Source organism: Astatotilapia calliptera, chromosome 20 (assembly GCF_964374335.1).
Source record: "Astatotilapia calliptera chromosome 20, fAstCal68.1, whole genome shotgun sequence".
Lineage (NCBI taxonomy): Eukaryota > Metazoa > Chordata > Actinopteri > Cichliformes > Cichlidae > Astatotilapia > Astatotilapia calliptera.
Window position 1 is genome coordinate 28,980,154 of NC_137441.1, and position 15,556 is coordinate 28,995,709.

Here is a 15,556-nt window from a genome sequence, read left to right on the forward strand (position 1 = left end):
AGTAGGACGGGCAGGATGAGGGCAGAGGTTGTAGCACGTGGTGTTGACCAGACATGAGAAGGACAAAGAAAGATGGGCTGAGGGAGATGAGGAGGGATGTGGAAGCTGTCATCAACGGGTTATTACTGCAACACTGTGCAAGAGAAGGTGAAGGAGGGGGAGGGAGCAGGAGAGGGGAATATCTGATTTAAGAGAACATTGGAAATAAATTTGGCTTCTGGGCAGGGCATATGAAGAAAAAAGAGAGGGGATGAAGAAAGGAGTGGTAATCGCAGAAAGAAAAACGTTTTATTTTCTTCTTACGGCCAAACAAAAATGTGGAGAAATGAAAGGAATAGTTACAATTTTAGCATTTCAAAAGGTTAAGACTTCTAAAGTGGAAATTGAAGAAGCATAGGCAGAAATTTACCCTCGCACATTCAGCTTTTTATTGTTGCCATCACTTCTCTGATCCCTCTTCACATTTTTACTATATTAAGAATGACAGAATAGTTTATTAAAGCATGTGTTGAGTGTAAAGTCCCTGGGTTAGTGTAACAGCCATCGCTATCAAGTTGTCAGGAAGAAAGGAAAAATAAAGTTGATGTAAAGGACTGAGGGAAAGGATAATGGTCAGAGAGAGTTAGAATTGCTGCAGGCCATGCACAAATATATTTTCCCTCTAAGGACCAGGATTGGATGAGTGAGGTGAAGTGAATCTAAAAGGGTGTGAAGGTTGACTGAAGTGAGACAGAGAGAGACGGAAGCAGGGAAATGGGGTTAATGGGGAAGGCTGAAGCAGACTGAAGGTGGAGATGAAAGAGATTAGAGATTTGCACTATATTTGTCTTGTAGTAAACTCAGTGTAATTTACTGGATTTCAAATGTATATTTGTTGGTGTGCAATTCCATCCTGAAGCGAAAAAAAAGAACAAAAACATTGTATGACACAGAGAGTGGTATCAAACGTCCTTTGTTACCACCGATGGAGAGCTGGCATCTTAGTCTGGCCATGGATGGCAAAACTGAGTTAACAGCTGTTGCTAGAGGGTAAAACATGTATCACAGTGAGAAATATGGAGTGTCAGAAGGAATAGGGTCAATAGCCGAGAGGGTTAAGGATCGGATAAGATGGAGGCAGGGCTATTATTGGCAAATTACTGTAAGATGGAGGGACGAGACAAGAGGAGTTGGCAGAAAGGTGACGAGCATAAAGGAGGCACGATCTAGGTGTTGGTATTCGGGGTGGCTGGATGAAAAGGGAGGGAAAGAAGAAACAGTGGAGAAATGAGGAGAATATGGGAGTTTGCCTGAGGGCGCACTGGCCAGACAATTAGGATGAGGGGTAGGAGGAGGAGGAAGAAGACAGGGGCTGGGTCTGCAGGTCTGCGGGCTAGACAAGACTGTCTTCCCTCAGGGGGAAAACAACCTCGTTTTGTTTAGAGAAGAAGACACAAGAACAATCCTCCAGAGAAAATAGGCCAGACAGACAGATGGACGGGGGGGACAGAGGGAAGAAGAGATAGCGGGAGGGAGGGATGGAGACTGGGAGGGACAGCGAAAGTGAGAAACAAAGAGAACGAGATACACCCAGAGGGCTTCCGGGAAGTCCAGGTGGATTTGAGCAGAAAGGAGCACGGGATGAGAAAACTAATAAAAAGATAAAGAGATGGAAAGAAAAAGGAGAGAAGATGATTCAGGAGGAGACAAAAAGAAAACATCTTGGAGTGTAAGATAGTGGTCGAGGCTGAAAGAGTAAAGAAGCTGTGCTTAAAAAAAGATAAGAAGCCATGAATCTGTCGTCTTTAACTGTAGCATGAGCAAGAAACCAAATAAACACTCTTTCTTGCTTCAGCGGTCAAACACTCTCACCTGGTCAGCCCGTCTTGCAGATAGAAGCAGAGTGACCTCATATTTTCTGCACTATATTTGTGATTAATGCATGTCTGAGTGTTGCGTTATCCCTCCTCTATTAAAGATTAATGACATTAGAAGCCACTCCAGTTTACTAAATCAAACATGCGAGGGATGTAGGTGGAACAGCACTGAATCAGTCGAGGTTTAAACTCGTCACGGAGCGATAAGAGTGAAGTTTTGCCAAGCTGAGCCGTAAATAACTAAGACGTCTTGTTCAAAGTGTCTAAGAAAGAAAAATGTTGCGCTGGCTGCGTCTTCTAAATTTGAACTGCATTTTTATGTGGAGCTGCATGTACACTGAGGTGCAAAGAAGAAAGGGAGACTAACTTTCGAGCAGAAGGCAAGTTTTTCCCCTGCAGGGTTTTACCAGAGTTTGTATTAAGTTTACTCAGAACAAAAAAATGCATGTATTTACTTTTACGTGCTGTGTGGCCTCATTTTTACCTGTCTTAAAATACCACAAAGTAAATTGGGATTTTTTTCCTCAATTGGAAACCTTTGTTCTTTCTTACATTCATAATAGTTGGTGCATTGTTTGGAGATGCAGCTCTGTGGATGCTAGCCAGACCTGCTGTTTTGATCATTTTTGATCCACACTGAAATATGTCAGGTTTTAATTATACAGAGCAGTAACAAATCCTAAATAAGCATATTTCACGGCAGTCAGTTTGTCCTGAAACAGCATGTATACACATGTGTTACTAATGACGTTAATAAAGTTTCTTGCCTGTTTAGGTGAACCGAATTTGTTTACATATTGTATTTCAAAATGGCTTCTGTGAAATCAGTCTATTGCCTTGAAATCTGGTGCAGCCATTCGTACCTTCCCTCTGAACAACTCAGATGAATCTCTAACTTCTTGTCATGCAATCAACAGTCATGTTTCTTTTTCCAGCACTTTTTCACTCAATACCTGCAAAACTAGTTTAGGTATTGTGCTAACAAGTGGATGTTAGCATGTCAAATCTACCTAATCTCACTTGACCCCATGTTAGCATGCTGATGTTAGTAAGTCTTTTATACAGTTACTGGTCTTGGCTTGGAAAAAAATTCTTATTTGGCTTGAAACTGACTCTGAAATACTTCACTTTTTACACTTTTTACGCTCAGTTTGGGCATCGTCTGGCAACCACCGGTCGCTACAGAAAAATGTTGCGAGTGGTTGCTGGAGAAATCGATTGCTAAATCCCCAGTGCACAGGGTTGACTCCCTAGTAACTACGGTTGCTAGGGAAAAATGTATATTCCCGCACCAGTTGGCAAGTTGCTGCGGGATAGTTGTTTGGTGTCGTTTATTAGTGGTTAGAAAAATACTTGCTAACTACTGACAGACAAGTCAGGGTACAAACTATAGGCGACTGAACTGTGGGCAATCTGCTAGCAACCAGGCCAGTCACACAGAGGTTTTGAGTGGAGCACCGGCTACCTCTTTTGACCAATAGACCTGTGTGACTGAAGCCTAATGTAATTACATTAGATTACAACATTAAAAGTATTTTTCCTGCAGTAGTGCATTAGTCTTTAACAAGGCCAAGTATTGTTCTGTCCAAATGTGGTGTATCTAACTACAAGTCCAATGCCAGCTTGGCTGCACTTCCAGATGAGTTTCATCTGTTCTTTGCTCTGTTTGACTGCAATCCCATCACCTGGTAAACTTTTCCACTAGGTTTTAAAGGGGCTTTCATCTGTACTCAGAAGGGTTCCACCAGGGTGGCTGTGTGACTATAAAATTGAGCTCTGTGGGTGTAGATGTGCATCTTACAATGCCCTTCTTTTTTAGTCTGACTCATCTCTTCTTTGAACAAAACTTCGAGGAGCTTCAGATGAAAGTGTACTCAGGATATACATCATCCAGAGTAATAATGCATGAAGGCCATAAAAAAAACAGGTAGACATAGAGATGCAAAGTAAACCAACAGATGATAAAGGTTTTGATTAATGAAAAGCATTCTTTGGAAGATGTGAGAGCAGAAGATAAGCTCGAACAAATGATGGGAAAGTAGAGAAGAGGCTGTTTAGAAAGATGGAGGGATGATATGAGTAGAATTAGGGAGTGATAGGAAACAGCAAGAGAGGTAAAAGGAGTGATAACACAAATGGGGGCATCTACATTGTGATTTAAAGGCAGGAAGAGCTCAAAGAAGCAGTAAATAAAATGCAATAACAAAGAAGTGATATATTAAAGGGAAGAGGGAGTGAGCAATTGGTACGCTGGAGGCAGCAGACTACCCATGCTCTTCTGTTCCCTATCTTTGAGGGGCCTGTGTGGGTGTTTGTGTGTCTATCGGTACCATGCAAGTTTGAGTCAATGTTCCTTGCTCCCTGCAGTTTAACAATTTGGTATGTGTGGGTGCATGAATGTGGCTATACATGCCTTTATTTCTCTTTGCGTGCTCCCAAATCTGCCACTGTGTGTGGCAGCTGCAAGTGTGTGTAGCTGTGTCGAGATGAGATTAGCCTTCCTGCAGGGCCGTAGTTCCACGGAGGCCACCTGAAGCAGCAGGAACGGCAGGAATGTGGGAACATTGATACGCTTCGTCGTCTCCAGCACCACAACAACATATCTGCCTCTGCATGGGAGAGGAGAAGAATAAAAGTAGAGACATACGGGGCACTCATTGAGTACTCCTTGGGTCGAACCTGTTTTTTAGAGTTTCGGGAACTTTTAAAGCTATTTGCCACAAAAGTAGGAAGCAAAAAGAAAGGAGCCCTAGGAGTCATGTATTTATAGATTATCACAGCGTGTTGCACGGAAAACAAAGGGCTCCATTCTCCTCCATTTTGATGGGATGATAAAACATTCCCTGCTCTTATCTGAGACAAAAGTGCAGAACAGAAAACCTTTGATTTATTCTGATTTAAATAAACTGTGAAAGCCAAGGTCTAGTGTGAGCTGCAAGTGTAGGCAACTGAATAACACAGCGATGAACAAAAGTGGAAATATGGGAGGCAAAAAAGTCAAACTGTGCACAACTTTCAGGAACATTAATACATTTTTTTAATGTGTGTTTTTTTTTTAATGTTTTATCACAATTTGTCAGTATTGAACCACTGGTGCTTCATACGAGACACAATGTTTCCATTGTCAGTCTATATGTGTTCACAGTTGTGGGCCTTTTATTACCAGTCTGTTTTATTTGATTGTGAGTTCATGTCACATCAGTTTGTTCCTATTTTACTCCCCCATGAATCAGAGTTGTGAGCGTTGTGGTAAAGTGCTTCACAACTCAAGATGTATTGACCCATTTGCTTTTTATGCTATACATTCAGCACCTTTACTGTCACACACAAAGTGATGATACGGCAGTTTTTTACGGTTCAGCATATTTCCAAAGAAAACTTCCATACTCAGGCTGGAGGAGCTGGGAATCTGCCAGCCTTATGTACCCGGTCTGGCCTTAAACTCTTATTGCCGTTAGTTCTCTGCGTTGTGTTGTGTGAATGACCAGAGGAGTCAGCTCTCACTTTGCCAGCCGGGTGGATTTATTCTCCCAGAACTGTTTAAAATAAAAACAAAACAGTACAGCAACTTCACTTTACTGGACTTCTGCATGAACACCTTCAAGGGAGAGAGAAGGATAGCGGACCACATGAGAAGCCACGTGCATGCTCCTATGCTCTCATCTGAGACATGCTAACTAGCATGTTACAATAAAGTGCTGTACTCGACAGAGAAACAATAATTCACACTAAAACATCAAACAGAACTATGAGACAAAATGCACAAAGGGAACGAGCAGTGTTTGAATTACTTTAACTGTGTTTATTTGCTCTGTAACTGAGAACACTAGCGTACGCTCACCTCTCCTCAGCGGGGCCTCTAGGCGACTGAGGAAAATAGCGCGCAGCTACAGGAAGTGACTTCGTGGGAAGTCAAAGGTCACACAAACAAAATAAAAGCTCCCAAAATATAAATACAGAAAATAAACATATATAAATAAACACATATACATAACCAATACTGACAAAGCGAGATAACACTGCAGGATGGATCTTTGGTGAAATATAAATTATTTTTTAATACACCCGTTACACTTACACTCCTGAGCTGTAGTCACAGAGTCGCTTTATTTCTTTATCATACACACAGTATCTTTTTGGACCTCCAAAGTATTTGTAACCTTTTTCACGGACTTACATTGAATCTGATGGGAACACAAGATAAAAACAAAACAGTTAATCACTTTCTAACTATCACACACTCACTCACACTCCGATGAAAACATCAGAGGCAATTTGCAGTTCAGTCTTGCCCGAGGCCACTTTGACACGAGGACAGCGGAGGAGCCTAGGGATCAAACCGCTGACCTTCCCATTAGTAGATGGGGCCACAAGCTGCCCCACTTTTTCTTTTCCTTTTTTCCTTAACACTTCTGAGGATACTTTTAGCATTTGAACTTAAATCTACAAGTTCATTAAAAAAAAAAGATCCCACAGTTTTACCTGCTGTATTCAAATGCGGTGTTATGGCCGCTGAGCTATCAGGTGTCGAAGGCAGACAGATGGAAAGAGCTAAAAAAACAAATCCGCACTACACCTGATTGCGCTGCATGAGCGGATCACTATCAGAGCGACGCCAAAGTGAGAAAAACATATCAAATGTGTGTGTGTGTGTGATCCGCTGTGTTTGAAATGACGAGTGGAGACCGAGGTGTGGTGTTAGTGTGTGTGACAGCAGGTGCTGTGTTCCTGTGGCGGACGGAGCGCTCGGCTCTCCCACTGCGGCTGGTTATTAATGGCTACAGATTCATTACAAGCAGCCAGTCAGCCATGCTGCCAGCATGCCCGACGCTATTAGTCACACAGTCAGACTGATAGATGCACACACTCAGATACGCACACGGGCATACACATAATGAATACAAAGTACCTAAAACTGAACACACACTCACACAAATAAAGAAAATAGACTGTTACACAGACTCATGAGCATTGCTCACATGAATACAGACATGTAGAGTTTATGCAGTCCTGTGCAACTCTCCAAAACTTCTCCGTAATTCAGACATCATTCTGATCTTTTCTGACTAACATTTTTATGTCTTTGTCTCCTTCCATTTCCCTTCCCCGTCTTTCTCCTTATCCCTCCCTTCCTTTCATCATTATGTCTGGATGTTCTCCATTCAGAGGACATCTTCATCCTCCAGGGGAAAGACAAGAAGAATCCTCTCATCTACGGCCTGTTTACCACTTCAAGGTATGTGCCTCTGTAAAGCAGAAATCATGGGAATTGAGTAACTTGAATGGGTGGTGTGTAAACTGCATACCCTTGTTTATGTGTGGAAAATGTCAGTATATGGTGGTAGATGGGAGGGAGTCCCTTCACTTTTACACTGGGCGGACTAGTTTTAGAAGGACTTTAGTCCTTAGCATTTAGTTCTGTATTGATCAAGCCATGCAAAAAAAAAAGAAAAAAAAAAGAATAGAAATGGAGTGCAAAAGAGTGGAAGAGAGGAGAAGAGTAACTGTGTACTCAACGTGTACAGGATAAATACGATTTCTTGAAAAGGATTAGATGATTTGTCAATAGTTTATTTTGAAATAGGATCCGTGGTATGCATAGTTATACTTTTTGGTGACAGTTTTATTATGGAGCATTGGGTTTCTTGGGGCCCCAGAGGCAGGAATTGCTGTAATTGTTTAAATAAAAGGTTTAAAAGCAGTTTAAAGCCAGCTGTAAATTGAACTGCCGATGACAGTGGAGGCTGATGAGGTTTTAGTGAGAATTTCAAACCACTAACCAGACACTGAATTAAAAACAGATGACAGAAGCATCAGATCTTTAACGATAAATACCTGTTGACCCACACAGTAACTCCTCAACATGTCATTTTTAACAAGTTAAAACATGTGATATAAGAAGCTTTTTTTTTTTAGTGGTAATCGTTTTAAAATATGAAGAAAATAAAAGTATAAAGTTTTTTTTCTTCAAATACTGAATAAATGATCATCTGCACCGTCCTGTACTGTGATGACACACGATGACAAGAGAGCGTCTGTGACAGGATATGAGTGCTCGATGTTTCACATCCACGTGTCAGATGTTGATGTCACACGCTGTGAGATACACACCACCCGCCGGGTCTCATGTCACAGTGACTCATGAATGAAATACATCCATTCATGTGAACAACATGGAGCGTATATGAGCCTTCACAGTTGTCATCATCAGTGCACAGTTTCTTCATCTGTGTCCAACTGTGTGTGTGTGTTTGTGTTACAGAAAGGTTACAACTTGACTTCTACTGTATTTTTTCACACACAAATAGACAAAAAGGCAATTTTGAGATCCTGGAAGAAGTGCATGAGGACAAAATTGCAAAAAAATGAATTGTGACTTTAATAAGGAGTTGATGATTTTCAATAAGACTCTAAAGCAGCTTTGCATAACTCACAGTTTAAAAAATGCTTTTGAGGACAAATGCTTTAGGGCCTTTCAACCAATTTTCTTCTGATTGGCTCCCAATTTATATGTTCCCGATGAGGTCACAAAGAGCCAGAAGTAAGGCTTGCAGGATCACTTGTACATATGCTGGCCTTAATTATTTGAAACTTTTGACCATGTTTAACTTACATGACTGAAAAAAGGAATAATAAATACCCTTTATAAAAAGGCTACTATGAAGCAGCCCACAGGAGATATGCTTTCTGTTGAAGTCTACGTTAAAGCCTAGGAAATGTACAAATTGCATACATGTCAGACATAATAGAGAAGAATCAAAAATATTCTTTCAGACCATCAAAGGCTGTTAGTTTTAAAAAGGCAGTTGTCCGAATAGACAGGCTTTCATAAAAGCTCACGCAGATGTCTGCTGAAAAAACACAGACATGAAAAAAGCAGGTTCTGTCTGAAAAACGAGTAAAAAATGATCCAGCAAGCAGCCTAATTAAAGTAAAAGAAAAAGGCTGCGTTTTCTCATTTTCTCTACTCCACTGACCATGTTGCATATCCAGAGAATAACACAGTTTCTGAGCTGGACGCCAGAGCTCCACAGTAGCAGCAAAAGTATGACGGCATCTGGCATTGCAGAGCAGGGAGTTGGTCTGTTTTTGGGGGTTTTGGAAAGTGTGTGGAATCTTAGCAGGGAACAGAAATCCAAAGCATCACCAAGGGTGCGGTCGCAACCACAGAACTGGAAAAGAGCAAAAAGGTCATTCCTTCTGAAAGGAGACTTGTCTCTCTGGTACAGTAACGATTGCACACGTGCCGGTTTTTATGCCTGTGATGAAGGCAAGCGTGTTAACAGTTCTTTGCTTTTATTTTGCTCTCTGCTTTTATTTTTAATTGTTTGTGATTCATAATGTATCAGACAGCTGATTAATTGATTTTGCCCACCGGTAGCCTTGTTGTCACATTTATTCTCGCAATGCAAAGTGGCCGGGACCCAAAGTAAAACTAGACGCTAAGCTCAACTCCTGGTAGCACACCTTTGGTAAAGTTGAACCACTCCATGAAACTAACAGCACTGCCAATAACCTGCAACACAACTAATAATTATTAAAGCACAACCGCAAAAAGCAACAGGGGACTGAGGTCTGCTCAGGTGGAGGAATGCTTGTGCAGGTGAGCTTCCAGAGGAGGCCACTTATAAACAAAACAGAATAGGAAAGAGGAGAATTTACAAGTGTAAAGGTGACATCCCCAACTTGTAAAAACACAATTTAGAGGCTGACATGAATGCTTTTTTACAACGTCACGGTTCACTTTTGTACTCTGTATGATTTGGCATCTGAATACCAGACTGAGACCTCTGACCACTGAGGAGAGAAAAAAGCTTCCTCTCTAAGAGCCCCCTGATTCATCATAACGTGGCCTTTCTATCTGTTCTGTTTCTGCTTTGCTGGAATCTCTAGCTCGTGCGTGCTTTGCCACAAATCCTCCAGAAATGTGTGATCTTAACTGCAGTGGATGGGATGTGTTATAGTGGGGACCGATGTGCTGAAAGCAGCATATTCACCCAGGCTGGATTTTGGGTTGGAGCGCATTCATTTAATTGATGCGTTCAAGCTGGAAAGCCACAATGAGTCACAGCTCCTAATACAGTACTCCATTTACTGCTTAAAGACCTTTGCAGTATATCAAGTAAAGTAATCAAAGGTATGCTCTGCTTCAGACATATCTGATGTCTGAATCTGCTCTCCTTTTGTCTTCTCCTTAGTGATATCCTGAACGGTTCAGCGGTGTGTGTTTACCGAATGGAGGATGTGGTTCGAGCCTTTAAAGGGAACTTCCTGCATAAGGAAGGGCCTCAGTATAAATGGGCAGAATTTACAGGCAAGGTGCCCTATCCACGGCCAGGAACAGTAAGTTCATACTCAAAACTGGTAGATACCACCGCTATCTCTCCAGGTGACTTTTTGTATTTCTCTAAAAGCAAATGCGTGATTTACCAAGGTAATACATTGCAATAATATGCTGTCTTTGATGGAGGGTCATTTAATTCTGCAAAATTGTGCTTAATTTCCATATAAGAATGCTCAAAACAAAAGACTGGAAACATTATGATCTCAGTCTCTGTCTCTCTCTTTCTTTGTCAGTGTCCGAGCAGTACATATGGAAGCTATAGCTCGACCAGAGAGTATCCCGACGACGTCATTTTCTTCAGCAGAACTCATCCGCTGCTGCAGGTTTGGCTGATATTTCACTTTATTAAATTAAGCCAGTTTAGCTTAATTAGATTGCCGCATTTTACAGCAGGTCAAGCCATTTTTTTCTCTCTATTTCTGTCTAAATTCTGAAGTGAACATAGGAAATTAAATTAGCAGTCCTTGCCAACAGGGCACTGCTTCATCACAGGGAATATGAAACCTTTGCTGTATTAATGATGAATAGCAAGACTGGCTGAACAAATTTATTAGTCAAAGATTTCACATTTAATGTGATGCATTCTTGCTTTTTCTTTTTCTTTTTTATAGGAAAATGTCCTGCCGCTTGGAGAGCGACCCCTCCTGGTCAGGGTGGGTGTTCATTACAAGTTCACCAAACTGCTGGTGGACAGAGTGGAGGCTGTCGATGGCACCTACGACGTCCTGTTCATCGGTACAGGTAGGTCATGTGACATTGAAGGTTGTGTTTCTGGCATTTTAAAGTGTTTTTTCAAAATGAAATATGGTGAATGATTTGTTTATTTTTATTTTTTTTGTCTTTAGACTCAGGACTCGTTATGAAAGCAATCCATCTGCACAGGGAGCACGGCCAGAGTCAGGAGATCACTCTGGAGCAGATGCAGGTGTTTCAGGTACTGCAAGCTTTTTCTGTGAGGAAAACCAGGCTGAAACCTTAAAAAACTCAGATTTGTTAAGAGCTGGTCTATTTTGTAGTAAAGCTCATTGTTTGCAGATTGAGTTGATTTCTTCGCGGCGTCCATTCATTCCTCCTCCATTAAAAAAAATTCAATTACCTCTCAAAACTAGATCCAAATGTACATTATTGTCACAACATAATGCAGCACAGACTTTTCAAATTAGCCTGCGTGACAACAATGCATGCAGACACAGTGTGACTAATTCCATATCTGTCCATGCCATATGGAAATGAATGGAAATACATGCATTCTCTCAACAGTAAGGAAACGCATGCGTGCAAAGACACCATTCTGCTCTGGTTAATGCAAAGATAGTTATGCACATACTATACCACTAAAGTACTGCGCATATTGACATGAAATGCAGTAAATACCTTTATTTAACCCCTTAATGTCTAGTGTATCATATTTGATGCATGAGTTTTTTTAGACTTATACATCTTAAATAAATTGCACAACAGATTTTTAAGCAATGATCTGAACAAAATTTTCAAATGGAACAAATACAATACAAATGAAAACTAGTTTATGTATATTAATATTAAAAACATTTTTAAATCAGAAGGTTCAATAAATGCTCAATTTTTTCAATTATCTCACAGTTCAGGATTTAAAGGGTTAAAGCTTGTCACTGCACCAAGACCAAATTACTGCAGCTGGCCATAGTTACCAAAAAAGAGAAGATCACAGTTCACAAAATCCACATTTTTGTCCAGAATGAACTCCGCTTTGGGTTCAAACAGCAAAATGAAGGAAAACAACTTTGGGTTCAACCTGAATGATGTGGCTGAGATATCTGTGGTCAGACCTGACTGTGTTTTTCCTGCTCTGTATTCTAAAGTATATGCTTTGTAAAACCCTATCTATCTATCTATCTATCTATCTATCTATCTATCTATCTATCTATCTATCTATCTATCTATCTATCTATCTATCTATCTATCTATCTATCTATCTATCTATCTATCTATCTATCTATCTATCTATCTATCTATCTATCTATCTATCTTTGTTTCAGTATAAACCTGGTGTGTTTCTCAGTTTCCCTTTCCTGTCTCCTTCACAGCACAAATCACCGGTGACAGCCATGGCACTCTCAAAGAAAAAGGTAACAGACGAGACTCGCTTTCAAAGTTCCAAACTGCCGCACTCACACACGGTAACATCGCACTTCTCACTCGTCTCTCCACCTTGCGTCTCCAAGGACGGCTTCATCACCAGTTGCCATGGTTACCTCACCTCAGTCAGAGCAGTAATGAAGAGATGCTAACACACAAATGCACCTTGCATTATTAAAACAGTTTGGCATGAGAGAGAAAAAAGAAAACGAAACCCCAGCTCGCACACACGAAGATTATAAAAAGCAAGCATCCTCACATTTCTCTGTTTTCCACCCCGCATGCAAACACACACTCTCCGTGGCCACTGACATTGATACAGCTTGAGTTGGATTTGTGACTCACAGAGTGGAGATGAATCTGCTTTTTTTTCCTGGTGACTGTCAAAGTGTCCGTGTTGCAGGGGAGTGAACTTGATGCCCCTTTGTTTTTCTCTTCTGGCTCTCCCACATTGTCTCTGCTTTCCCCCCTCCATCGTTGTTTTCTCTTCCATCTCTATTTCAATCTTTCACCCACCCCCTCTCCTCTAGCAGTGGTTGTTTGTGGGCTCCAAGGAGGGTGTGTCTCAGCTGGCCCTTTACCAGTGTGAGCTGTACGGTCAGGCCTGCGCTGAGTGCTGCCTGGCCAGGGACCCCTACTGCACCTGGGACGGACATGCTTGCAGCCCCTATATGCCGACCGTGCGCAGGTAGGGAGGACATACCAGCTCTATGCAGATCCAGACAGCACTGATAACATTACAGCAGATTGAGTTTCCCCTTACGGCTTGAACTTATTTTATTATGAAAAGAATCAATGTGGAATCAATCTTCCCAAATTTGATTTAAACCACATTTGTTGATAGTCAGAAACGTGGTTCAAGTTACACCTAAGCTCAGATTTTTCTGATTAGATTTTAGGCATTTTTTCCACATGATTAAGATTTTGTTTCTTTACTAAGTATCACAACTGGCCATAATTTCTATGATTAGGTTGTTTATGATGATATCCTGACTTTTGCCCCAGTGAGCAAATTGATTCTGCCAAGGAAGTTATGGTTTTGCGTGTGTGTCGTTCTGTCTTTAAACACGATAGCTCAAAAAGTTTTGAATGAATTCTGAGTATACAGTGAACTCATGTCAATAGATTGATCTGAAGGTCAAATTAAAAATGCTATATAGAGCTATTTAAAACTATGTTTCTTACTGGCATTGTTTGTGTTGACAACATATAGGCATGATACGTGTGACCCCAAAATGCGTGCCCTTTCTCCTAGTGCTGCTCTCACTTTGTTAAAATCATCGCTTTGCTGTCCGTTCTGTCTAACACAAGCTTGTTGTTTCTGTTTGTCTGCAGGAGGAATGCTCGTCATTTAGGAGAGGATGAGGATCCACTGACTCAGTGTGTCAGACAGGGAGGTGAGCAGCTTCCATTGTTTCCATTCAGGGTCTTTGCTTTACCTGTTGAACTATGCTCAGGCCACATTATGGAGCACTACCAGTGTAGTAGGGTTTCAGAGGGCTCAAGCCTGTTCCAGCTGAGACTGGCGAGAAGCAGGCTTCTCGGACAGGTCACCATATCTTTAACCTGTTTCACCTTTTCTCTCTTTAATTTAGCCGGACTGCAGGTGGAGGCAGAACAGAGGGTGATGATGGTGGCAGAGGGTAACAGCACCTACCTGGAGTGTTTGCCTAGATCCAGACATGCTGCAGTGACCTGGTACAAACAGGCTGGAGAGAACAGCGCTGAACTAAACCAGGTGCAGTCACACGTTTTACACTTGTGCTTTCATTTATGTTCCAAATCCTTTTTACAGCCACTTTGTTCGAGATTATCCAGATTATAAATTTCCTCTCCAAAAATCTCTCGTCAGGTGATAACTGGTGACCAGCTGGTGGTGATCGAGCGGGGCGTCCTGATTCGTCGAGCCGAGCTGTCTCACGGCGGGGTCTACCACTGCCAGGTGGAGGAGCACGGCTACCACTGGACTGCGGTCACCGTGCGCCTCGCTGTTTGGAGCCCCTCTGCCAATCGCCTCCTGGCTTCCTGGTCGGCCTCGTCCTATCAGAGCGCCGGAACCCAGCCGTGGTACGAGAACGTGATGGCACTGATTCACCCCGGAAACCTTGGCCAGCACTGCAAGGCTCTGGGATACCGCCCTCCACGCAACCACCATCGCCATGGTGACACAAAGGCGGAGCTACACAAGGAGAAAGAGAGGCACAAGCATGGCGGGGGAAGAGGAGGAGGAGGAGGCGGCGGAGGAAGAGCAGCGGGGAGGAAGAGCAGGAGCAAGCCGCAGCAGAGGGCGCCGAGGAGTGCTTGAACGCATCCACGAGCGGGGGGGCAGATTTTCAGTGACTTCAACAACTACACAAACACGCAAACACACACACACACAAATGCACACATGTACACATACACAGTTAACTTATACACTGAGACACACACATACTGTATGTACAGAGACTACTTCATGCGCATGCACTTATCTACAAACAAACATGGCGTCCTTTCATTATAGAGACAAACAAGCTAAGCTACACACGAGTGACTGAAGTATGTACAGGATCTGGACAGCGAGGACTGTTTCACCGGGACAAACGACTGTATGAATGAAAAGGCTTAGGTTGCATCGCATGTTGAATGAAGGATAAACGGCATGCCTAAATCCCTAAGTTTGACTGACTCTGAGTCATGACAAGGACATTTGATTGGATTCTTTAGATTTGGACGCTCTACAGAGAGAGAGAAAAAAAATAAAAACAAAAATCCAAGTCTCGTTCCAGAAGTCGATTTTAAGCATTTGGAAAAATCATCCAAACCGTCTGTCCCGAAAAGGACCATACTTGTGGTTTTGCATGTTTTTGCCCATTAATTAGGAATCACAGCTATCCCTCAAAACAGAGCAGATGTTTTTTAGATTGATTTCCTACCTTCCAGGCAAAAAACTGCTTTCCATTTATTTTGTGATGTGGAAAGAGAGACATTTTTTTTCAAAGTCATGTTCTTGAAGTTGAAGAAGTACTTTTTTCCCCAAGTACTTTGCAAAACAATTATTGCGCTTCAATTTCAAGGACACTCTTTCCTCTGGCATACAGGAATAAATTTTCAAACTGCTTCTTTGTTGTTGGAAAGAGAACAGAAGTTGACAGAAGGGCAAATATGTATTTGCTGAAAGGCTGTCAAATACCATTCAAATGTCATTGGAACCCAATGAAACAGCACAAAAAAGAAAGCTGTCAAACTGTTCTCTGTA

General features: G+C 41.8%; 1 protein-coding gene and 1 long non-coding RNA gene across 5 annotated transcripts in view; one reads left to right on the forward strand and one right to left on the reverse strand.

The window, feature by feature from the left end:
- The window catches only part of sema3h (sema domain, immunoglobulin domain (Ig), short basic domain, secreted, (semaphorin) 3H), a 51,979-nt gene extending 36,905 nt beyond the window's left edge, over positions 1 to 15,074 (forward strand). For 3 of the 4 annotated variants that reach the window (XM_026153945.2, XM_080294360.1, XM_080294358.1), the window contains 10 exons: positions 7,023 to 7,092; positions 10,055 to 10,199; positions 10,434 to 10,523; positions 10,812 to 10,941; positions 11,046 to 11,134; positions 12,267 to 12,308; positions 12,849 to 13,006; positions 13,654 to 13,715; positions 13,914 to 14,056; positions 14,171 to 15,074. In XM_026153945.2, the coding sequence (XP_026009730.2) occupies positions 7,023 to 7,092; positions 10,055 to 10,199; positions 10,434 to 10,523; positions 10,812 to 10,941; positions 11,046 to 11,134; positions 12,267 to 12,308; positions 12,849 to 13,006; positions 13,654 to 13,715; positions 13,914 to 14,056; positions 14,171 to 14,623 (1,382 nt within the window). In that variant the 3' untranslated portion in view covers positions 14,624 to 15,074. The remainder of the gene's footprint in view (positions 1 to 7,022; positions 7,093 to 10,054; positions 10,200 to 10,433; positions 10,524 to 10,811; positions 10,942 to 11,045; positions 11,135 to 12,266; positions 12,309 to 12,848; positions 13,007 to 13,653; positions 13,716 to 13,913; positions 14,057 to 14,170) is intronic. The other variant, XM_080294359.1, reaches the window with a different exon arrangement.
- Positions 4,870 to 5,818, reverse strand: LOC145422700 (uncharacterized). The gene is made up of 2 exons (XR_013903989.1): positions 5,698 to 5,818; positions 4,870 to 5,454 (listed from the first exon to the last, which is right to left on the reverse strand). It is a non-coding gene; the product is annotated as an uncharacterized LOC145422700 (long non-coding RNA).
- Positions 15,075 to 15,556: the final 482 nt, after the last annotated feature.